A 25718-nucleotide genomic window follows, 5' to 3' on the forward strand; every position below is an offset into this window, starting at 1 on the left:
TTTTCAAGACCGATTATCCTGAACACTCTGAATCTAAACTACACTGAATAGTCAGTCGCAGAGAACATTTATATCAGGCGAGTGTACCCCTACGTCGTCAGTGTACGTCAAATTACGTTGATTTTTTTTTTAATTTCAAGCCCCGACCCTTTCCCCAAAAATATCATTGAATAAAAGGTGGACTTTCAACTAAAAGAACGAAAAATGGGTGTTGCTCTCCCATTAATATAATCAGCACTAATTTGAAATATTTAAATCAGATTTAATCTTGAAACTTTCGAACATTTAAATTCTATGCAACAAATTATTTAAATTTAAGTCATACACACGGATTCAACTGTAAAAAAAAAAATTGAAACCAGCCCCAAAATATTATGATTTTTTAATGAAGACGTTTTTTGCCAAATGGCAGTACAGGTAACATGACCAGCAGATATTTTCAAGTAATTTATTGGATTAAACAAGTTTTAACTCAGAAAATAAAAATACCTCAAAAAGGGTATTTCCATAGCTCTCAAACTATTAAAAGAAAAAACATTGAATATATCATCCTCAACTTAATCTAAAAATCTTACTTTCATCTCATGACAAATCACCAGTTAGGGTCATAACAGTGGCAGCAAATTAGTAAAATGTTAGATTAAAGGCTAACTAGCTCAACTTCCAAAGGTAAAATTGTGAGGGTTTCTTTTTTTGATGAGGACTGCAAATTACTACGGTAGGTGGGAAAAAAATCTGAACTTGATAAGCCATTTTTTTCACAAAATACAAATGATTATAGGAACAAATGATTTTTTAACAGTTTCTTCTCGATATAATGAAAATTTGGTTATCAGAGCAGGTATGCGGACGAGATAATCAACTGCAGTGAATCATTTCACATTTGAAGAGGGTTCAGGAAACCTCTAAATGACCCACCAGTAAAGCTGCGAATCACAATGCAATACAGTAATTAGGAACTCAAACTCCCTTTGACGTTGACATTAGATTCGCTGTACAGACTGTCATTGTGAAACCAACCGAACCACTTGATAGAGGATACTGTAGTTGCAACCCCCCTCCATCCCAATGTACCTGTATAACAAAATCCCATGTGTTAGCATACATGGCTAGTGCTAGAGGTAAGTTTTGTGTCAAACCGTATTGTTATGCGCCTCACTTGAAAAAAACAGTATGAGATTTACCAGGCTTTAAGGCTGAATTTCTTGAAGCTTCGCTAAACTTGTAAATACCCAACAGTTCATCATTTCAGTGTGTTTTGCAAAACTTGTTAAGTAGCAGCTCAACGGCAAAAATCACCAAGTTCACTATCACTACATTTTTTTTCTGAGTAGTGCCTCTCTTTTACCCCAAAACTGATTCCGCTCAAAAGTTATCTCACCAAAAAAAAAAAAAACCTCCCGACAACTCTCTGACAGTATGTGTCAGCAAATGTTTGATGTGCAGAGTTACGTGGAAGTGGCAGCCTCCATGTTTGCAGAAGTGTTCATTTGCATGTAGCGTAGAATGGAAAATATGACAAATGGCTTGATCCCCCGCTAATCCCGCGTCCCGCTAGAGTTCCGCCTTCCTGGCGCTGAACAGGTAGCCCGTAGCCTTGATGATGCCGCGGCTCTTGACGATGATGGAGTAGCGCAGAAGCCACTCCAGCCTCCAGTCATCCGCGGCGACGTGCTGCGTTCCCTCCTGCATGGCCTCCCGGAAGGTGGCCGCTGATATCAGCTCTGCATTGAAACGAGAGTAGGAGAGCGATAACATCTAAAATTAACAACTGCTCCTCATTCACACCTGAGACCTTGTGACACGAATGAGTCACTCGACACCAGGAGGAAAAAAGGCAAATTAGGCCCAACAAGGATATTTTCACCTATTTTGCCAGCCATTTAGACTGCTAGCTGTGGATTGTTATTTTAAGGAGTCAGTAAACGTATGCCGTTTTACAAACTGCACACTGAATTGATGACTTTAAATTTTAACAAAGTGTGATTTGTTGTCCCAAAAATGTGAGGGGCGTACTCGCCTCTGCGAGATACTTACTAGAAATCGTTTACAGTAGTTTGCTATGAAACTATTTCCCACTTTTAAGTGTGTTGTTTCCTAACTCACGACTATGTCTCAGGCAGTTATGTCACAACTGAGTTGTTTTGCCCCAAGGCGGGTGATTGCCTTGCAAAAACAGAAGCCCTGTTGTTTCCACACCTAACGGTGACCTCATTGGCGAAATTTGGCACTTCAAATTTTGTAAACGAGGAAGCCTTTTGGGTGAAAGGTGCAACCCATACCAAAGGTCCAGTCGCCTTGATTCAATCTTTGCAAAACAGAACACATAACAATATTGTCTTCAACTAAACAGCCGCAGAATTCACACTAATTGCATTTGTGAATACCGGTAGTCAGGATAATTATTTCCGGATAATCTACTTAGTTCTTGTGACATCTTTGCTTGGTGGTGTGCCGTGAGATGTGCCTTGGCTCAATGAAGGTTGGGGGTGGCGGGTGGAACACTCGACTAGTGAATGCCATTACAGAATCTGAAGAGTATTCGCAGCACTTCATTTTTTTCCAACTTATGGAATCAATCAGCCCGCCAGCCGTCAAAAGTCTCGAATTCGAGCTCAGGTTTCATTATCCGCAGATGTTTCTACAGCCTACAATCCCTGAAAAAGAATTATGCAATTCTCAAGTTTTTTTTCCCCTTAGAATTACGCAATTCCATATTCCTTTAAAACATTTTAAAATGTGTTTCTTAAAGGCAGAAGGGTGGCAATTTGAATCAAACTAATTTTATGTAACATCTGCGATTTGCCTTTTTTCTCTAAAAATCAAACATTTCATCCACCGTCACTTTTGCCAGAGTTGCCGTAACATCCCGCAGATGTCAGAGCGCGTGAAAGCACAGGACCAAGCATGAAGCCAAAGCAATTATCGTCGACTTCAGAGGCCCGTTTGTCTTGAGGCACATGTTCAATCAAGTGTTCAACTCACGTTGTCATGAGGTGAAAAATTTTGAAGGGAGGAAATATTATCAATCTTGGCTTTGGAGCTCTCATGTAAAAATGTGGGGAAATTTGAAGCGCTGTGAATATTTTATGTTTTTTTTTTCTCTTAAGAACGGAAAGAGATGTTCACCTGGGGGATCATTGTGTGTGAGCAGCTGGATGTCAAACTCTTTGGCGAAGGCGGTTAGCTCGGGGGGCATCACGCAGCAGGAGGCCAGGTTCACTTGGTTGCTGCTGGGCTTGACCTGGAGAAACAACAAGGCACACTAGTTACATGCACCACCAATCTAATTATTTGACACTTAAAGTGGACATCTTGTGGAAACATTTGTACATTTTTGTCAAGGCCATTTGCGACAAACCTGAGCCCAGTTGTAGAGTTGTTCCAGCAGGTCTTTGTCCAGGTCGGCCGTGCCGATGGCAGCGATCCTCTGGCGGTGGACTAGCGCCTCCAGCTGCTCCCACGCTGGCTGAAGAGGAGCCAACGTTTTGACGTCATCCCCCAGGAGCCTTTGCGCTGCGATGATCACAGAGTCCAGCTGGGACACGGCCAGCGTTTGGCAGGCTGGAGAGGAAAGATGCAGTCAGTGAGTAGCCGCCGTCATTTTCAACCGTTCATTGAGCGAGACAGTTCCTTCTTACCCATCTCGACTGCATCTCTGATGGACGACTGACCCGACTCGAAGAGGAACAGCTTGGCTGCCAAGACAAAGCCACCAGTTTCATGTTGCAAACACTTTTATGTTAGCACGTGGAAGCAATTTGGTAAGCTGACACTCGAGTTAATAGCGGCATATTTGAATGAAAATGTGGTTTTAAAATCCGATTGAAGACATTTTAAGATAATGGGGAGGGGGAAAAAATGAAAGGTTAACATAAGCCATGTAGTAAATCAGAAGATTAAGGCACACACCTGACACTTTAAGCTCCTCCCTCTCCTCAGGTATGACGGCATCTGTGGCCTGGGGGATGTTACAATCTAATGTGTCAGGTAAATCCTTAATAAAAAAAAAAGAAAAGAAAAGGTAGCTTCAGGCGGTTGAATTTGCTGAGTGACTCTAGAATAGGGATGCTCCGATCAGGATTTTAAGATGCCAATACAGATCATCCACGAGTGTGATCGATCGATGCCAATCACGTGGATTTGGTGTAAAAGTGTGAATTTTTCACTTCCCCCCCGGACCAGTCAGAGTCCCTCCTTCCAGTTGGCCTCCTCATACCGAGGTGTTAGAACGGTCCCCAGACCTGCTCTGACTGTCACTGCTCCAACCACAGGGATGGCAATGGCTAGTGATGAAAAAAAAAAACGGAAAGGGGCGTGGTCTGGACGGGGCGACCAATCACAACAAGTAAGACATCATACGTGTCCAATCGCAGGGCTGTTTACAATCAGAAGATGGAAAGACTGATCGGGAGAGCTTGTGAAAACTCGACGATAAGGTACCTGACCCCCCCTAAAATTTTCTCAACGGATTTAGACGATTCACAAAAATTATCATTTTTAGAAATAAAACGGCGGAAAATTGCCATCCCTACAACCAGGACCCTGTGGAAATGTCCACCACTCTGTTTGAGTTACAGCTTTGTCGGCCCCCCCACTTCCTCCCAGTTTTTACCTTGATCCCTACCCGGGCCACCTTGGGGATCCCTGTACATCACACGTGTCAAAATCAAGGTCCGGGTGCCAGGTCCGGCCCACCAGGTCATTTTATGTGACCCGCGAAAGCAAGTCATGTGTGTCAACTTGCTCAAATCTGTACCGAAATGTCAAATCGTAATACGTAATAAATAACGTTGAGATTTTGCAATCCTGTAATTTTGTTACCCGGTTTACACCCACCAAAGGAAGGCAAATTCCAAATTGGCCCGCAACTAAAATGAGTTTGACACCTCTGCTGTACATCATCATCTATCTTGCCCTAGTCACCTTAAACTCCTCCTTCAGTTATTTCAGGGGCAGCTCAAGCTTGTTCACGGTCCAAGGCAGTCCCAGCCACCTCCCTGAGGAAGCCGCTGACTTTCCTTTCTTAACCCTCCACGAATGAGATGAGAACTTCGATGACGAGCAAAGGCCAAAGTACCCTGGGCAGGATGCCGTGTAGACAGATCCAAGGTTTGAACTTTCCGGGTAGCCCTGACCGATCTGCTCTCATTTCCATTGGATAATTTTTCCCCTTGATCAGGACGGTGTTCCGTGGCGTATTTAATGCCTTAGAAATTCTTTTGTACCCTTCTCCTGAGTGATACTTTTGAACCATGAAATCCCCTCCTGACCGCTGTACAAGCGCTGCTGGCCTTGACTGTTGCTGTTACAAGTGACGACAAAAGATGAGAACTTATTTGGGGGTAATAAGAGACAATTTAGATCGTGGCAAGTGTGCTGATTCCCATCTAACATGACTCTTAAAAATGTGAGAGGTAAATTTTGAACACAGCCGCATCCCCCCAGTTGTAAAATGTTTTGTACACTTGCAAAAAATATATATATACAGTATATATACAGTATACATTTTTTTCCAATTCAGTTGTGCAAGTGATCAATCCCATTAATTGTAGAAATTATTATAAATAGAATGTTTCACTTTTTTCATAACATTATTGAATATCACATAAACCTGGCCTCTGTACACTTCTGTATCCACCCTAATCGCCACACCCACCTTGAGTCAAACTTTTCTTTGCTGGTATTTCCCTGCATGTACACCACATTTAATTATGAACATACCACTGGTATAACCTCCCCCATTGCTATGTGACTGCAGTGGATATCACTGAGCTCAGCATAGCCAAAGCTGGGGTACATGCACCCCAGCAAATAAGTGAGGGATCACTCATTACGCTTCTTTGTTGCTTATCTTGGGTTCCGCAACAATAAGGTGGCAATGAAATGATCACCATCTCATGCCCCCATCAAGCCCCCTCCCCCATTCACCCCAACATACAGACGTTTGGAATGGCGCTTCAGACGGCTATCCAGTATTGCATGATCACTGGCCATGACAGCTTCTTTTCGAGACACCCAAAGGCATCATTTGAAGTCCATCGCCGCAGTTGTTCCGTCGGAATGTTGCCATCTGACCATGTGGAGCTCCACCCCTTAGGGCGAATCCATACAACTAGTCGGTCTGGTCTTCAATTCAAAGAGTATGCTTCTTCCCTAGCCATATGACACACACATCCTAAAGGAAACTCCGAAAATAAGCCCAGAGAATGCTCATAATGCATTTTTCAATCATCGCATCATATATTTTCTCATCCATTCAATCTGGTAAATGGTCCCTGAAAATGAAAACGCTGATGCACTGAGAATAATTGGTCATCTCACCTCGGTCGGAGCTTCTATTGTGGAGAACCAGCTGCTCAGTGTAGCCTGAATGCATTCTTGAAGCTGAAAAAGATCAACATGCGCTAATTTAACGCATAGTCAAATCCCCATAAACTTGATTCCAAGAATGTTTCCAGACATATGATGAGATTTTTACAGTGGACTCTGCTCCAAAAGCAACATCTGGACCACATTTTTCTCCACTTGACTTGTGCCAGCATGTATTCTTGTACTGTAAAGTGGGTGAACACTACAAATGTTGTGCCGTCCAATTCATCATTTATGTTCAGGGCTTCTCTGTGGCTCAAAAAGCGAGGGGGTGAGGAGGGCAGCTGCATGAAGAATGCAACACGTGGAAGAAGTGGTTATAAATCAATGGTCACAGTTAAATGCTGTTGAACACGCTAACAGTTATGGTTAGTGTTCGTTTTCAAATTACAGTTGTCAGTCAGAGTTAGGGGTTGAGGTTTCAAGATAGGGTCAGGGTTTCAAGTTTGGGTTTCGGATGAAAATGATACAATCTATGGTGTAACCTGTAAAATTAGATCATGGAAGACAGAGGCTGGTGCTATGCAGGTTTTCCGGTAAAGCAACGGCTCGTGTAAACACAAATGATAAAATAGCTGAAATGTTAATTAAGTTACGTAATCTAGCAACCTGCTCCCCACATGAGTAGTGGGTCTTTTTGTAAAAATAGCTCAGTGATGAGACATTGTGATTTACTAGGAACGGTGTAGATTTGAAAATGCAAATACTTGCAGAAATTTACAGAGCAGGTTTGCCATTTCAGAAGTGGCGTCATGCCAAACTGGTAGGCTTCGCATTCGTCATCCATTATGTCCAACCGTTAAAAAAAAAACAAACACAGTGAATGGAGAGAGCGTCAACCAGTCATGTTATGAGCGACACTTTCCTCTTTCTTTCGGAAATGTTGACATAATTTTCGACGTCAGGCATGTTTTCCTTCTCAGGTTTTTTTCAACACACCTGCTCCGCTAGCTACTTGGACGCGAGCCTTGCTCGCTTACTCACTCACTCACTCGATTTAAAAAATAAATAAAATAAAAAGGAAGTTTACCTCCTCGCCCGGCGACAATGGACATTTCTTCTTTAGTCGGGCTCTGTTGACTAAATTTCCCGTGTGCAGCCTCAGAGTCTTGGCGTGGCTGAGCAGGCACCTCTTCGCCTCCGCGTTCGTGTTGTGAGGATCCATGTGTGCGTCTTTTGTCTGGAGAAAAACCGTCGACGCGAAGAAACCTGATAACAAGAAGCTGCCGCTTACCTTTCACTTTTTATATGGCTGCTGCACCTTCCGAGATGCGACCAATCGGGTAGACGCGTGCGAGATAGAATGGGAAAACAGAAAAGTCAGAATGACTTGCTGCTTCGGTTGCCTATGACACAGTTATGGGGTCAGACGTGAAAGCCGGCTGGGTCACGCCCACCGGAGCTGTGGCCGAAAAAACGTCAACACAAGATGCTTCTAATTTCCACTCTACAGCCCCAAACTATGATTTTTATATTAAAACTATACCCATTTGTAAAATTTTCCAAAACGTCAAGGTTTATTTTTATTTCTCTATTCGCGCTGGATGCGCCGGAAGCGGAAGTGGAAAAAAATCTGAATATGTTGTTTTCTTTTTAAAACTTTATTGGAAAAAATTGAATATCAGGGCCGGCCTTTTTACGCATTGCGTTACGTCATGTAAATAGATTTACAGACGTTCATCATTCTGAGGAACAGTTGAACGTGTTATTCCCTCACAAAACCTTAGTTGTCAAAAATCCAGATAAGGTTTAGTTGTTTCACTGTGCATTTTAATTGTAATTAGTTTTATATTTAATGTATTTTTAGATAGATTTGTATCATAGTGAAAGAACACATGTAAATGAGAATTGGTTTACCGCTAGTATATATAGTAATTAGATGTATTCTACAATTTAAATATGAATATGTGACATTGTTATATTGTTTGATCTTTTGTGTCAATAAAATCCTTTAAAAAAATCGTTGCCTTTATACGAGGTTTTGATGATACTGACGCCGTGAAAACCTGCTTGCCGTTTTCGCTTGATTCTCATATACTGTACCTCAATTGCAGTCCAATCAAACAAATATGTTTTGATAAAGTATCTTTCAACAACAGGTTGACCAACATGTACGAATTAATGAATGATCAATTCAAACACACATGAGATAAACACCTGCAGAAGTGACTCATCATGACTCAGATTTGTTCTTGGTTTTGTTGTTCGGTGCTTTCTACCGTCTTTGTTACCGATTTGTTGCTTTACTGTTATATGTTAGTTGCTCAATGTTCAGCACTTTGTATGCAGCGATGGCAGTTTGAAAATCTATATATATATTGCACGTCGTCCCGCACGCGGTCTGTCCTTCCGTCTGTCCCTTTTCAAAACGTACCTACTTCACCGCGCCGCTGCGCGCCGCCACTGCGCCGCTCAGGCAGTGGCTCACTACGATCGCGCGGGCATCTTAGCGAAAAAATGTTGTCTACCCACAAGCATTGCAATAAAATTGTTAGTTATTTAGTAGAGCTAAACATCTCTTTATTTTCGCGATAAGCAATGAAGATGAACAAAAAGTTGAACCAAGCAACAACACTTTTGTGGGCCGAAGGCCCACCTTACCAGCCTTCCGCAGGAACTAGCTGATGAGCCGCCCGGAGGGCGGCGAACCACCACCTTACCAGCCTTCCGCAGGAACTAGCTGGTTCGCCGCCCTCCGGGCGGCTCATCAGCTAGTTCTCTATAAATACAGTTGAGTTGAGAAGTGAAAAATATAGCTAATAATGACTTTGTATGCTTGAGTACAGTCCTACAAGCATATATCCCTGACCGTGTTGGGGAAAACAGTTTCTATATATTTTAAAGGCTGAATTTTTGATAGGCTTAACCACTTTTATTGGTTAAGCTGTAAACCTGTCCTGTCCTGTACTATGCCATTTAGTGTAAAAACGTCAAACCATTGGAAAGCAGTGCACCAAGTGACCGCCAGATGTCCCTCTCGCTAGTGTAGTTGCCTTGACCTGATGTATTTTTTTTCCAAGTCAAACTTTCCCAATGACACATAACAATGCATGAGTATATTATTAACGTGACATTTTCAAAGATTAACAAAGCATCTAAATTCTGTACGCCATATTACGGGTTATGTTTCAACTACTTATGAGTACATAATACAGACATTCTGCATTATTGAATCTAGTATTAAGGATTCATGTGATTTACTTGTATTATCTCATTTGGTGCTCACTTGTAAATTCTACTATTTGGTAGTAAATTGGTACCGCCGCAGAAAAGGTTACTTTCTTACAATGGTGGATATTATTTCTTTATGCCTTTTTTTTTACTTTTTCACATTTTGCTGCTTCATTTTTATGTTGAGTTATGCTATTATAAATTGTGTAATGTAATGCACTGTAACTAACAGCCTTCGAATACGTTGGTATTTCATAAATCACAAATGCAAACGATAAATGAAAGCATGGACACACATAATGCATTTCTGCTATATGTGTTCACAGGTAATAGTGATGATGACAAAAATTTACCACGTTAGTTTCGACTTAGTAGGTCAGTGATTCAATTTAAACTCTCAAGCCATGGATAGTGTTTCAAATGAGGGTTTCAAGAAAAGGTTAGGCTTTAAATGAGGTTTTAAAGGCAGGGTTAGGGTTTTGAGGCTTACAGTCCACATTATACTTTAATTTGTGTTCCAAGTTAGGGTAATTTCTTTGAATGAAGTCAAAGAAAATGGAGCTTGCTGCCGTCATTCCAGAGAGTTGACATTAAGGATTTAATACACGCAAAGAACGTACGACCAAGCATCTTTACACCCAGGAAGTCATTATTAACATTTTGTCTCTTGACATCCAAGAGGACAAGCAGCCAGGAAACGGGGGGGTCAATAAGATACTGTATTAGCCACGGTATCTCTCCTTCTTGCAGCGCGGGTGTAACAGTCTCTGGCTGAAGGAGCTACCTAGTGCTGTCAGGGCGGGCTGGAGAGGGTGGGAGGGACTGGCCATCATAGCTTTTAGCTTAGTTAGCATCCTTCTGTTGCCCACCTCCTCCAGAGTGTCAAGGGAAGCAGCCCAGGACAGAACTGGCCTTCCTGACCAGTCGCTCCAGTCTCTTTCTGTCCCGGGCTGATTGATGCCATAATGGATGGCCGAGGCCACCACCGAGTTATAGAAAGTCTTAAGGAGCGACCCCTGAACCCCAAAAAACCTCAGTTTCCTGAGTAGGAAGAGTTGGCTCTGTCCTTTCCTAATCAGGGTGTCCGTGTTTGTAGACCAGTCCAGTTTGTTGTTCACAAGAAGACCTAGATACTTGTAGGAGGTCACCCTCTCTATGTCCATACCCTACATGTTCATCGGTGCTGGTGAGGACTGTTTCCTGCAGAAATCCACAACCAACTCCTTAGTTTTCCCAGGGTTGATCTGGGGGAGATTCTGCTGGCACCAGTCCACAAAGTCCTTTGTCAGTCCCCTGTACTCCCGATCGTCCCCTTCTGTAATGAGGCCAACAATCGCAGAGTCATCGGAGAACTTCTGAAGGTGGCAGTTTGGAGTGGCATGTCTGAAGTCCGAGGTGTAGAGGATGAACAGGAATGGAGCCAGAACAGTTCCCTGCGGCACTCCAGTGCTGCAGAGAAGCCTGTCCGACTCACAGCTCTGCAACCTCACGCACTGCGGCCGATTTGTGAGGTAGTCAATGATCCATGCTGTGAGATGGTGGTCCACTCCGGCGTTCTGCAGTTTGCCTCTCAGTAAGTTGGGTTGGATGGTGTTGAAGGCACTGCAGAAATGAGAACATGATTCTCACAGTGCTCCCAGCCTTCTCCAAGTGTGACAGCACTGAGTGGAGGAGGTAGATAATGGCGTCTTCCACGCCAATGCCAGGCTGATAGGCAAACTGCAGCGGGTCCAGTGCCGGGCTCACCAGCGGTCGAAGATGGGCGAGGACGAGTCTCTCCAGCGTCTTCATCAGGTGAGACGTCAGCGCCACCGGTCTTTAGCTGTTCAGCTCCTTCGGGTGTGGGGTCTTGGGCACTGAGACCAGGCACGAAGTTTTCCACAGCTGTGGAGCTCTGCCCAGCTTCAGGCTCAGGTTGAACATGTGCTGGACAATGTCACACAGCTGGTCAGAGCAGGTCCTGAGGAGCCGGGAACTGATCTTGTCTGGACCGGCTGCCTTCCTCACATTCATCTTCTTCAGTTGGTTCCTCACCTGGCCTGTTGTGACGGACAGGCAGGAACCAGGTGACAGACTGGGTTGATGAGAGCTGGTCACAGTCAAGAAATATATATATATATATATATATATATATATATATATATATATATATATATATATATATATATATATATATAAAACCGCACGACGTACGATTATGATTATTATATTACACACTGACTACTGAGTGAACTACATTTCCCGCAGCACCGATTGGACAAGCAATGTAATGTGATCATCTGCAGCCAAGCGATGGCCAACCAAGCGTGTCATAATTGACATGTTTATGACATGATGGTCTTACCCTGCGTGGCAGAGGCTTGGTCCAACCCAGGTTAAGAACCACTGGTTCAATCATATTTGAAATTTGTCCTCACAGGCACAGATAACTGGCCCACAATGGAATCAGTATTTTTCCTTTGTACTATGATCACTAAACAAAAATAGCAATTCAAAAAGCCCCATCCTCGATTTGACTAGTTTAACCACAAAGATTCCCTGACGGAATATGTAACATAACTCCAACCACGTCAGCAGTTCTTGTGACCATCTGGACTCAATAAATTCCTTACGGGGGATAAGGTGACCACCAGTTCACGGTTTTTCCTCTTTTTCCACATCATGCAAGTTCCATTTAATTCAACACTTGAAGCTTTACCAGAAGCAGATGACGGTGGTTACACTTTGATACTCTTTGCTTACCTAAGAATAAACCTTGTACTTCAAAGCTATTACTATTGCACAACATGTTCAACTACGCATTTGCAAAAGTGGGTTCTGCTGAGAGGAGTGGCGAAGAAGTGTGTTTGTGTATGCGTGTGTGTCCACTAGGCTGTGCGGTGGTGGTGGGGGTTACAATTTATCTGTGCACAATAAGAGTACAAAGCCCAAACACGGCATCGCAGTTGTCAAGCAAGAGTTGGGAAGAAGGTCACCTCGTGTGAAGCGGTGAATGACAATCAGCAGGTATGTTCCTCAAACTGGGAGTTGATCAATCCACAATTTGACACAATTGCATTGAATTTGCATGCTGGAAACCTGAAAAGAAACGAACCGTTTTAATGAGCATTTTTGTTCTTTATGATCATGTTTTGTACTCCAGTAGCTGCATTGCTTTTGTCTTTTTTTTTCTCCTTAATCCAACTTTGTCTTTTATCCGTGCACAGCCGAGCGGAACAGCGACAGCGGACATGAAATTCCAAGGTCTTTTGTTCCTGGTGCTGCTCATCTGCACCACAGTGTGTGTGGCACAAGGTTAGTCCAAGCACGACAAAAGGATTCATTGGCTGGCAGATGCAGCGTCTGGGCATGTTATCAGCAGAATTAAAAGCTTTGTTCAGCATCACGGGGTCACTTCTTGATAATGGCGTCAGTTGATGAGTGTGTTTATTTACGAATAGTTTTGTTTTGAGGAAGGCGCTCTTGACACTGTTCTGTCATTCACATTCTTCGATAAATTGGAAGGGGAAATGCCCTCGGGCTGTGATGTGGGATTACTGAGCTCATTAGAATTTACACTTTGAAGTGGAGGACATATTTATGAAGCGCTCTTTTCCAAAAACAAGACCAAAAAAAACCAAAACATATTTGTTGTTGTTCAAACAGAGCCAATGCATTGTTTTATAGTTTGTTAAATTTGCTCTGGCTAAGTAAAGGCATTTTTCTTGAGAGCTTAACTTTCAAGATGCATAACAGATGTCCGTTTCACTTTCATCATTGCAGAAAGTAGAAAGCATGTCCAGATTTTTGACTGGCATTGTGCGTGTCTTCCGAAAGCAAAAAAAAAAAAAAGCTTGTCATTTTAAATTGGAGCTGATATTTTTCCATTTCATCCTTTCATATAGTGATCTGAATTTGGCTACTCTACATTCTCCAAATGTATGAATGTAAGCGTGAATGCTCGTTTGTCCATACATGGTGCTGCGACTGGCTGGCGACCAGTCCAGGGCGTGACCTACCTCTCGCCCACTCGGCTGGGATAAGCTCCTGCTCCCCCAAGACCCAAATGAGGATAAGCACTAACGAGAATCGATGGATGGATGGATGGTTTCACTGTTTTGATTTTTAGTTTTTTTTTTTTTGAGTGAATAATGCATAACTGAAGCACACAGCATTTGGGCGATGGCGATCTCTAGAGATGCACAATTTGGTGCATATCCAAATTACGGTTGCTGCACGTACAGTGAAGACCAACATTTTGAGAGGGAATCCTTTCAAAAGATTTCATCTGGAAATTGCAGAGTGAAAATAGCATTTAAATATTTTGATAATTATTCTAAATAATTTTTTGGGGGGGGGGGGAACAGAGCTGCTCTTGGGTACTGATTGTTATGAAAGGTTACGGGTTTGATACACAGTTATATGATAATAATAATAATAATAATAATACATTTTATTTGTGGGCGCCATATAAGAAATGTTCAAATTATCTTTAGTTATGTGTTTCATGATTTTCCTGTCTAGCACGTCAGGTTTTCATTAAAAATATATGTGTATTTGTAAAACGATAACATAATCATTCTATGATTAGAATTTGCTCTTGATCAATGTAATTCATGAGTGAAATTCGTCAATGGGATGACATGTTAATCACTTCTCAATAAACCACATTCAATTTTATTTCTTTAAACAATTGCAACTGTTAGCACGTTCAAGTGATCACTTCTAAAGTCGTCCTAGGAAATCATAATCTCCAGTCACTGGTGAAACGCGCATACTAAAGTGTTTATTATTCAAATAATATTGAAAGCTTATTTTTTATTTTTTTTTAAATAATAATGTAATTCTAATTAATAATTTCTTTAATGTTGTTTGTATGCATGCATTTTTTAAACTGTACCATTTTACAATCAAGTAGTTCAGATGATGCCAGGCTCAGAAGTTACCAGGCTTCCTTTAGAATGGTGGTAAAAAAAAAGATTGCAAATTTGTCTGATGGTCTCCACCCGAGCTTTCTCAAACCAGAAGCCACCCGATTCATCAGTTGAAAATGCAACTCACGTGACAAGCGCTGCATGCCGAGAGCCCCTATCTCTCAAATGAGGCTGATTATCCTCCCGTGTGACCGTGTGACCTTGGCCTTCCCTGCGTAGGTTCTTACGGTAACTGCTGCCTGGGCCATGTGCAAAGGATGGGGGAGAAGGCAAAGAAAAACATTGAGAGCTACAGGATGCAGGAAACAGATGGCGATTGCAACATCAGAGCTGTTGTGTGAGTCCGTAAGCTCATTGTTTTTATTTCCGATGCACAATTGCAATTCATAATGATCTGGCACCAATAAATGGAAACCCAAATGGCCTTTTTGATGAGGAACGATTTAAATACTGGAAGATGCTGAAACCTGTGTGTGTGTGTTGGCAGGTTTACCATGAAGAAGAGGTCTGGACGCAAGAGGCAGCGCACCGTCTGTACCGACCCAGACCAACTTTGGGTCCAGGAGTTGAAAGAGGTTGTGAGGTTGAGAATGGGGCTTCGGAATTAGGTACAAATCCAGCCAACTACTGTGGTGCCTTCAGATACGAGTTGCATTTGTTCCGTGCCCATGCTTGTAACTTGAAACACATCTCAAATCATCATTCTCCACTGAAATGAATATAAATGCCATGAATCCATTCCAGATTCAATACAAGAATATTTGTAACGTGTTTTTCATAAGAAAAATAGCACACCCATATCATTGTACGTCATAAAAATACAGAATTGATATAATGCAAAGAAATGAAATTGTTCTCGCCACATTTCTTGCTTCGGTTCACTGGATATGGAGTTGTTCCATCTGGTGAGGAGACAGTTACAGCTCCTCATTAAGCCGCAGTAATATTAGTCAGTCTTCGCAGAAGCCAAAGGATATGTCAGTAAGAATTGTTATATTTTATTTCTACAGGCGTTACCTTCACTGTTTGTCTCAAAATATGTGTTGCTTCATGTGGGGTGAGACGGTGACGCCAATGCTATTTGTTAGCCAGTCTACAGTGCTTCCCATTATACGTGAGCATCAAGTGATCCGACTGCAGGGCAAAACCTCACAAATTGTGTCACTCGTATCTCAAGGCACTACTGTACATGAAACACAGCGCAAAGTTCTTAAAAACTAAACTCACCGTGCAACTTTTTTGTCTAGAAGAACAGCAAGAAGAGATGAACGGGACTCATGGGGCTTGGAAGATCTTGATCATAGAGCACACGGATCGCATTTGGCACTTGGAAATTTGCCAGCTCATGTCACTGACAGAGAATGTACAAAGTAAATTACGCTAACAACATTCCATGTCTTCTGTTTTCGACGCAGATAGCACATAGCGAAAATTTGAAATGACTTTTTACCGTTTCATTTTACTGATGTTTAAAGGACTGCAAGTAATGAGCTACTGTTGGGCAGCTTTGGATTGTGAATGTACACTTTAAGCCAAAATGGTTCATGGACAAGACTCATTTGTAGTTCAAGTGAATGTTTAACTGATGAATGAGCTTTTAGCTGGAAATAACATGACGCATTGGCAAAGGACTGAGAGGAATTGCGTTAGGAAAGGCAATTTTTATTATTTGTGACCAGAATGATTCATACCCTTTTTTTAATGAATGTACATACAATGTTGAGAATCACATAAAAACGTACAAAATGCCACCATTTAGTGGCAGTCGAGAGCCCTGTATATTCCTTTTTCTAAGAAAAAAAATGGACTTAAAACAAACTTTTTAAAAAATCAATTAAAATGACTCTACAGGTATATTCATTAAAAACAAAAAGTCCATGAAAACAAAAAACAAAACAAACATTTTAATGTAAAAAAAAATACATATCATGGGGGGGGGGGGGGGCTTCCGATTTGTATAGCATTTTTCTGGACAGTAACAGACCCTATTTTTATAAAATTACCACTTTGTCAATCTTACAAAATTGTTTGTTTTTTCAATCTATTCTCATGTATATATATTTTTTCTTTTCCATGTGGCCCTAAAACTTATTGGTAGAAATGACCCATTCTACAAAAATAAATAAATACAGTTCATTTAAAAAAAAAAGTAATCACTAACTCAGAATTTGGTTATTTGGGGCTTAACGTTTTGTACAGAATGTGAGTGTGTATGCATTTAGTGTGTATGTAAAACATTGGAATGGACTACTTTGTAGATAGCTGCACAGTGTTTTTGCAAATCATCAGATTTTGGTTTTTTTTTAATGGCACTCCAATTGTACTTGGTAAGAACACTTATTAAATGACAATTTTTAAAAACTGTCTGTTTTTTCATTCAACCACACAGCCAGCTGTTCTCCATCATTGTTGAGTTCATTTATGAGAAACTTTCTGATACTTCCACTTCCTCTGATAGTAATATATATTTTTTCCCACCAAAAAGAGACATTTTTCAATGATGATTCAATTCTTCATCGAGTTATTGCGGCGTCCGCCCCCACTGCTGGGTCACGTTGAGCTTAGCTTTCTCCCGATTGTTGGCAGAACTTGTGTAAACAGTAAACGTTTCCAAAACGTACGACCTTCAACATTCATCCAAAGGACCACCGGTGGTCTACCCAAGCTGCTTTTCATTAGAAGCGAGGACAGCAGAGGATTGACCCGAAGGTTAAAGAAGCGGCTCTGTACGTAATATTTCATAACTGCGCCACTAATGGGATGTGACGACGTGTCCTTACAAGAAACCCGGTTTAGCGCTTTTCCCGTTCTCTGGCTTCACATGGATTGCAAAACAACAAAAAATGCAAGTACCATGCCAGCGATGTCAAGACCTATAAGGGTCTAGGAGAGCGCAGGGACTATTACCCCCTAGTCTCCGCTCTGTGTGCCAAAACAAAGACAAAACAGAGATGTCATGTGAGCCATTGGCTGGACTGTACACAATGTCAAACAAAACGGGCTTTCCGGCCAAGTTGCAAAACAGTCTGCTTTAATAGTTAAACCATAGTAGATATTTACCGGCCACAACATTAGGTAGGCCTACCGAGATCTATCACAAGATAATGATGTTTATCTTACTTGACGGAAACATAAATCAATTCTTGCAGCTAATCTGGGGTGTACCTAATATTTTGCCAAATATAACTTACACACTGGGGAAGCCTACGGATGAGAATCCGGGGTGTACTTAATATTTTCGAAATACGGCCGAACCACTGGAGATGCCAATGCATGAGAATGTACCTAATACTTTGGCCAATATTGTCACGTTCTGCTCGAGGGGAAAAAATCGCTCCGAGCAGAACAAATGAATTAAATAAGTTGGATCCCAGGTAAAGCAGACAAGAGAGAGTATTGTCACAAAATAAGGTGTCTTTAATGACAGAACGAAAAAACAACAGAAAGAGCCCGACAGGGAAAAACGGTAACAGAAAACGCTGATCAAATAAGGATCAGGAAATTAACAGAAAACGCTGATCAAATAAGGATCAGGAAACAAACAGAAAACGCTCGCGGCTAGAGCAAACGCGAGGAGATAATCGCGCTGGTGGAAATAGTATAAAAATACGAAATATCGAAAGTCGAACTAAGTGGGCAACAAGTATAGGTCGTAAGGCAAGTATGCAACGAGGCAAATAGCAATAGCGCAAATAGATAGCGAGAGCGAATAATGGCTCGGCGAGGAATTCTCCGGCAGTGAGATGACTGCCGGAGTCGCCTAATAAAGGCACGTAATCAGCCCGAAATAACGGGCAGGTGTGCCGAACAGGCGGCGGGAGAACCCGCCACCTGCTGGCGAGCACGCGACGTGACAGTACCCCCCCCTCAACGGACGCCTCCCGGCGGACTACCCGGTTTGGAAGGGTGTGCAGCGTGGAAGTCGCGCAAAAGGGACGGATCAAGGATCCAGGAGCGAGGCACCCACTGCCGCTCCTCAGGCCCGTAGCCCTCCCAGTCGACCAGATACTGGAACCCCTTTCCCCTGCGCCGAGAGTCCAGGATGGCACGAACCGTGTACACCGGGTCACCGTCGACGACCCGCGGAGGGGGCGGCGGCGTGGGAGGAGGAGCCAAGTCACTGGAAGAAACGGGTTTGAGAAGGGAGACGTGGAAGACGGGGTGCACCTTCATGGTAGGAGGTAGACGGAGCCTGACAGCAGCCGGGTTGATGACGGCCTCGACCTCGAAGGGACCAGTGAATCGAGGACCCAGTTTCGCCGAGGAGCCGGCCAGGCGAAGGTCTCGAGTAGCCAGCCACACCTTCTGCCCCACCACATAGGGGGGGGCCGGGCGCCGACGACGATCCGCGATTTGACGATTTCGGGACGCCGTGCGGGACAATGCCGCCCGGGCCTCCCTCCACACGCGATGGGCCCGCTTGAGGTGGTGTTGAACGGAAGGGACCTCCACCTGCCCCTCCTGCGACGGGAACAGCGGCGGCTGGTAACCGTACGCCGTCATGAACGGGGATCGGCCGGTTGCGGAGGAGACGAGGGTGTTGTGTGCGTACTCCACCCAAGGCAAGTGGTCGACCCATGTCGCGGGCTGGTGGAGGCACACACAGCGGAGGGCCGACCCCAGATCTTGGTTGGCGCGCTCGGCCTGTCCGTTGGACTGGGGGTGGTAGCCGGACGTCAGGCTGGCCGTGGCTCCGAGGGACCGGCAGAACCGCTTCCAGACGCGTGACACAAACTGGGGGCCCCGGTCCGACACAATATCTGTAGGGAGGCCGTGGAGACGAAAAACGTGTTTAACCAGGAGGTCGGCGGTCTCCAATGCCGACGGCAACCCGGACAATGGCACGAAGTGGGCCGCTTTGGAGAAGCGGTCCACGATAGTGAGCACGACTGTGTGACCTCGGGAGGAGGGAAGACCCGTCACGAAGTCCAGCGCGATGTGTGACCAGGGGCGAGGTGGAATGGGCAACGGCTGGAGCAATCCGGCCGGGGGTCGATGGGAGGACTTGCCGCAGGCGCAGGAGGTGCAGGCCCTGACGAACTCCGTCACGTCGTTCCGGAGTTCCGGCCACCAGAATCGCTGGGCGACAAGTTGTACCGTCCGGTTCACCCCTGGATGGCATGCCACCTTGGACCCGTGTCCCCACTGAAGAACCTCCGACCGCAGGGACGGAGGCACGAACAGTCTCCCCGCCGGACACCCCGCCGGTACCTGCACCCCCTCCAGGGCGGTCTGGATCCGCTGCTCCACCTCCCATTGAACGGCCCCCACGATGCACTGAGCCGGGAGGATGGTCTCTGGGGATAGGTCCACTTCCGGGGGGTCGTGGAGACGGGAAAGAGCGTCGGGCTTGGTGTTCTTGGAGGCTGGGGAGTATGTGAGTAAGAAGTTGAATCGGGTCAGGAACAAGGCCCACCGGGCTTGACGGGAGTTGAGCCTCTTGGCGGTACGGAGGTAAGCGAGGTTCTTGTGGTCCGTGTAAACCGTGAATTGTTCTTTTGCCCCTTCGAGCCAGTGTCTCCATTCCTGCAGAGCCGAGACAACCGCCAACAGTTCACGGTTGCCAACGTCATAATTGGCTTCGGCAGCAGAGAGTCGACGGGAGAAGAAGGCACAGGGGTGCAGCTTCTGGTCGACTGGAGAGCGTTGGGACAATACCGCCCCCACCCCTGAATCCGAGGCGTCCACTTCTACAACGAAGGGAAGATCAGGGTCAGGATGTTGAAGGACGGGGGGACTGGTAAACGCCGCCTTTAGGCTAACGAATGCGGCCTCCGCGGTAGAGTCCCACTTAAAGGGAGTCTTAGTTGACGTAAGGCGGGTCAGGGGGAGCGCCTTCTGACTATAGCCGCGGATGAATCGTCTATAGAAGTTTGCGAACCCCAAAAAGCGCTGCAGTTCCTTGCGGTTAGACGGGACTGGCCAATCCCTGACTGCCAGCGTCTTGATGGGGTCCGCTCGTATTCTACCCCGCTCGATTATAAACCCCAGAAAGGAAATGACGGGAACATGAAACTCACACTTCTCCGCCTTGACGAAGAGCCGGTTTTCTAATAAGCGCTGCAACACCCGCCTGACATGTTGCTGGTGTTCCTCTTCTGACCGGGAGAAAATCAAAATATCATCCAAGTAAACGAAACAAAAAATGTTGATCATATCCCTTAAAACGTCATTAATGAGGTTTTGAAAAACCGCGGGGGCGTTAGTGAGTCCGAAGGGCATGACCAGATACTCAAAATGGCCCAGAGGGGTCTTAAAAGCGGTCTTCCACTCATCTCCCTCTCTGAAACGGACCAGGTGGTAAGCGCTGCGTAAATCCAATTTAGAGAATATAGTGGCGGATTGCAATGGGGCAAAGGCGGAGTCTAGCAATGGTAGTGGGTAGCGATTCTTTATGGTGATGTCGTTTAATCCACGGTAGTCGACGCAGGGGCGCAGAGTCTTATCTTTTTTGCTCACAAAGAAAAAACCCGCCCCTAACGGTGAACGCGACGGTCTGATGAGACCTGCGGCGAGCGAGCTGTTTATGTATTCCGTCAACGCCTCGCGCTCAGGTTGAGACACCTGGTACAGCCGCGAGGACGGTAACGGAGCGCCCGCCTGCAGGTCAATAGCGCAATCGTAGGGGCGGTGTGGAGGTAAAGAACGCGCTCGATCCTCACTAAATACCTCCCCGAGGTCCCGATAGCAATCCGGCACTCCGTCAAGGCAGACTTCCACGGAGGGGGTGACATGTTCGTACCCCCCGACGGCCGACTGTAGACAGTGTCTATAGCAGTAAGGGCTCCAGCTGTTGATTGCTGGGCGCGCCCAGGAGATTACGGGGTTGTGTACTCGTAACCATGGTAACCCGAGGACGAGGGGAGCGTTGCGAGACCGCATGACCAAAAAGCGCCGCAGCTCGATGTGATTACCCGAGAGTTGGAGCTTCAGTGGCTCCGTTCTGTGGGTTACGACCGCCAGGAGACGCCCATCGAGATCACGAATCCGCTTCCTATCGATCAGTCTCTCTAACGCGCAACCTAGCTCGGAAGCGAGCTCGGTGTCAATCAGGCATACGTCCGCTCCTGAGTCCACCAGGGCCCGAACCCGCTTAGACCGGGATTCCCCAGATATCGTTCCCTCAAGTACTAGTCTGTTCGGTCGCGTGTCGACTCGATCAGACTTGGGGTTTAACGCGCGTGACGGTGACTCACAGTACTCATGTTCGAAGGAAACAGATGATCCCGGGTGATTGGTGATGGTTGAAAAGGAATCTCTCTCCTCGCCACCAATGTTCTCGCTTCCCAGCTGCATAGGCTCCTCTGCTGGTGCTGTCTCCCGGAATACTCCCCCACGTTCCCGGCTTCGCTCCCTCAGGCGATTGTCCATGAGTAGGGCGAGATCGATCAGTTCTTCCAGGTCGGTGCTGTGATCACGGGTCGCCAGCTCGTCCTTGAGTTGGGAGTTTAATCCTCGGCGAAACAGCCCACACAACGCTCGATCCTCGTAGCCGCTTTGCGCCGCCAGGATCCGGAACTCGATGGAGTAATCGGCGACCGATCGTCTCCCCTGGTGGAGGGCGAGTAGCCGACCCTCTGCCTCTCGACCCCGCACGGGATGGTGAAACACCCGGCGGAATGCTGTCACAAACTCCGGGTACGATGATCGGAGATTTGGCTTGGCCTCGCTGGTCGCAATCGCCCATGACGCCGCCGGACCTGTCAACAAACTCATAACGTAGGCCACCTTGGCGGCATCATTAGCGTAGGCAGACGGCTGCTGGCAAAAAATGAGCGAGCATTGGTGGAGGAAGTGACCACACTGCCCATGCTCACCCCCGTAACGAGGTGGGTGTGGGAGCGAGGGTTCCCTCGACATAGTGGTCAGAGAGAGGGGTGCCTCCGGAGTGGTTGGATAGCTCCCTGAGGGGGGGAGTCTCCGTTCCTCCACCCGCACCAAACGAGGTTCGAGTTCATCGAACCGATGAGCCAGCATGGAGACCGTGCCTCGGAGTTCCGAAATGGCTTGGCCCTGCTGACTCATTTGCTGCTCTTTTCGGGTAAGAGCGGACAATATTCTCTCTACATCCGCGGGATCCATGGTGGCCGGAGAATTCTGTCACGTTCTGCTCGAGGGGAAAAAATCGCTCCGAGCAGAACAAATGAATTAAATAAGTTGGATCCCAGGTAAAGCAGACAAGAGAGAGTATTGTCACAAAATAAGGTGTCTTTAATGACAGAACGAAAAAACAACAGAAAGAGCCCGACAGGGAAAAACGGTAACAGAAAACGCTGATCAAATAAGGATCAGGAAATTAACAGAAAACGCTGATCAAATAAGGATCAGGAAACAAACAGAAAACGCTCGCGGCTAGAGCAAACGCGAGGAGATAATCGCGCTGGTGGAAATAGTATAAAAATACGAAATATCGAAAGTCGAACTAAGTGGGCAACAAGTATAGGTCGTAAGGCAAGTATGCAACGAGGCAAATAGCAATAGCGCAAATAGATAGCGAGAGCGAATAATGGCTCGGCGAGGAATTCTCCGGCAGTGAGATGACTGCCGGAGTCGCCTAATAAAGGCACGTAATCAGCCCGAAATAACGGGCAGGTGTGCCGAACAGGCGGCGGGAGAACCCGCCACCTGCTGGCGAGCACGCGACGTGACAAATATAGCAGCCATATTGAGCCAGATGGATAAGAATCCAAGGTGTACCTAATGTTTTGGCCAATATGGCCACACCATTGGGGACAAGAATCTGGGGTGTACGTAATATTTTGGCAACATGGCCGCCTCATTGGGGAGGCCGAGGGACAAGAGACGTTTTGACCAATATGGCCGCTCTATTTGGACGCATGCACACAAGAATGCGGGTTTCTATTATTTTTGGCTAATATGGTCACCCCATTGGGGACCCCCACATGTGAGAAAAATCCAGGCTGTACCTAATATTTTGGACAATATGGCCACTGCATTGAGGATGCCAAGGGACAGAAATCCAGGGGGTAGCTACGGTAATATTTTGGCCAATATGGCTGCCCCACTGGGGACGCAATGGGACATGAACATGGGGTTTACTTACCATTTTTACAGTTACAGTTGGGGACACTAAGGCATGAGAATCCGGGGTGTACCTAATATTTTAGGGCCGTTAGGTTAAGGTTGGGGTTAGGAGGTGGGTTAAGGTTAGGGTGAGGGGGATTAGGGTTAAAATTAGGGTTGTCAGATTCGGGCTCGGAGTTTAGGGTTAGTGGTTAGCATTTAGGGTGAGGGGGTTGTGTTCGGGTGAGGGTTGGGGGTTCGGGTTTGAGGTTAGAGTTCGGGTTTAGGGTGAGAGGCTGAGGGCTTGGGGCGATTAGGGTTAGGGGTTTGGGATAGTGGGGTTCAGGTTTAGGGTTTTGCAAGTAGGGTTAAGGGTTTGCAAGTCGAGTTATGGTAACCCAAGAGAGAAAAAGACATACCGGTAGTTTGATTGGATATGAAGCAACAAATTCAGTCTCAGGACGCCAACACCTTCCCTGAGTCAACCCATAAACAGCACCCAAAACCATAAGAATATCAGTCTGAGACTCAGGGATGACGTGGTTCTGTGGAATGTAATTGATGATAACCAAACTGCAGTTTCCATGGAATATCGCAGCTGTTCAACATTTGTGACAAACAACATCCATGCAATCCTGTCGAAATTGATTATCTTTTTCGCTGAAATTGGAGCTAGAAAACAACAAGTAAGGAATTGAGAATTAATGAACCAAAAATGCGCAAATGGTGCTCAGGATGTTTTTCATCCAAGTTGTTGGAAGGATACTTAATGGACTGAATCTAATCTTCACTGTATGCACCCTGCTACTTCAAGAGGGGAAATGGGAGCGTAACGATGAACAATAGTAAACTGCAGTTCAGCAGGATCCGGAAAGGAGAAATTGGAGCAAGGCATCATCCTGGGTTTGACACTTGCGACCTTGGTCACAAAAGACAATAGAACATGACTGCAAACCTGATTAAAGGATACTACCTGAGCAGGAAGTTTACTATGGTTGCAGGCTTTTTAGATGTTCTCATTCATCCAGGTCATTTCATTCTCTTGGCACACAACCGATCGCGATTGGCCAACTCTGTTTGTTTTACAAGATGTGTCGCTTTCTCGTTCCATCGTACGTTGGTGCGGCAAACGCAACCATTTATCCTCCAAAATGCGGGCTCGCCCCAAGCGCAAATGATTTCATTCTCATGATAAATGACATTACGACATCATGATGAACTACAAAATGAATATTCGCAATAATAAACGCATCTCTGCTTTATCTCATCCAACAAAGCAGAAACAAAGCTCTTACAAGAAGGCACACGGTCTTTTCACATCACTGATTATGTAAGAAAAAGAAACCAAGAGTGGCCACAGATGCCCCGCGGCTGCGATTTAGGAAGTGAAAGTTTCCACGATAAGGCTCTTTTGAAATGAGCACGCTTGGATTGACCAAACTTGAACGCCTGCCAATGTCTTCAGTGCTGATTGTGTCACAATCAGTCAGACCTGTTAGATCCTGCAGCAATCAATCGTATTCTGTTCATTGAAACGTATCTCCTTTGAAAGATCCTTGGCCCATGTCTCACAAACAAAAGCAGCTCCAAGTCTTGTCAACAGCCCAATCCAAACATGTAGGAGGTGTGGATGAGAAGCAGTGGTGGTGTGTGTTCCCGTTTCGTCTGAAAGGATATTGCCCATCAACCGCAATGGCACTTAACACAATCTCATCGCTGCTTGGGAAAGTGAAAGGATTTCTTGGTCATCCAGCGACACACAAATATAAACAGATGGGGACTTTCGTGTTTGAGAGTCTCACGCAATAACAAACGAAAACCGTTGCAATTTCTGGATTTGGTTTGCTATTTAACAAAAAAAAAAGTCATTCTTCTGAATGCAAGAGGGGGCTTTGAACCATGTCACGAAATAAAAACATCAAGTGGGAATATACCGTATGTGCGAACACAGTGGGAAAACATGTGATGACCCCTCATTTTGAACTTTAAGCCATAATTCCAAACGGTATGTTTGGAGCAAACAAACTTCTCATCACCAAAAGAACACCAACGGCGGCAGCTGCATGCTTTCTTTTTGTTCAGCTGGAACTTAACTTATTCAAGGTGGAGGGAATCATTAACAGTTCCAATTGTCATTCAATAGTAAGAGAAAGTTGCCGAACACTTTGGAATGATATTGTGTGTGCTTATCATACAGAAAATCTTTTGAGAAAATTGGCCCCTTTTGGATTTCCATGG

The 25718-nt window shown here is 45.1% G+C and overlaps 1 protein-coding gene across 1 annotated transcript; it reads right to left on the bottom strand.

Annotated features, from left to right (window-relative positions):
• Window positions 1-367: 367 nt before the first annotated feature.
• Window positions 368-7749, bottom strand: gclm (glutamate-cysteine ligase, modifier subunit). The gene is made up of 7 exons (XM_052072897.1): window positions 7403-7749; window positions 6325-6387; window positions 3913-3997; window positions 3642-3698; window positions 3362-3564; window positions 3130-3244; window positions 368-1724 (listed from the first exon to the last, which is right to left on the bottom strand). Exons 1-7 carry the CDS (start codon window positions 7535-7537, stop codon window positions 1555-1557), a joined length of 828 nt encoding a protein of 275 aa, XP_051928857.1. The 5' UTR covers window positions 7538-7749; the 3' UTR covers window positions 368-1554.
• Between the last annotated feature and the right edge of the window lie 17969 nt (window positions 7750-25718).

The sequence above is a fragment of the Hippocampus zosterae genome, chromosome 8 (genome assembly GCF_025434085.1).
Source record: "Hippocampus zosterae strain Florida chromosome 8, ASM2543408v3, whole genome shotgun sequence".
Classification (NCBI taxonomy): Eukaryota; Metazoa; Chordata; class Actinopteri; order Syngnathiformes; family Syngnathidae; genus Hippocampus; species Hippocampus zosterae.

Bases quoted from the DNA above. Each gene is read 5' to 3' on its own strand.
- gclm (XM_052072897.1), bottom strand. From the start codon at position 7,537: ATGGATCCTCACAACACGAACGCGGAGGCGAAGAGGTGCCTGCTCAGC. The intron at 6,388-7,402 runs GTAAACTTCCTT...GATCTTTTTCAG, and splicing joins CATTGTCGCCGGGCGAGGAG to CTTCAAGAATGCATTCAGGC. The intron at 3,565-3,641 runs GTAAGAAGGAAC...TTTCCTCTCCAG, and splicing joins CAGAGATGCAGTCGAGATGG to CCTGCCAAACGCTGGCCGTG.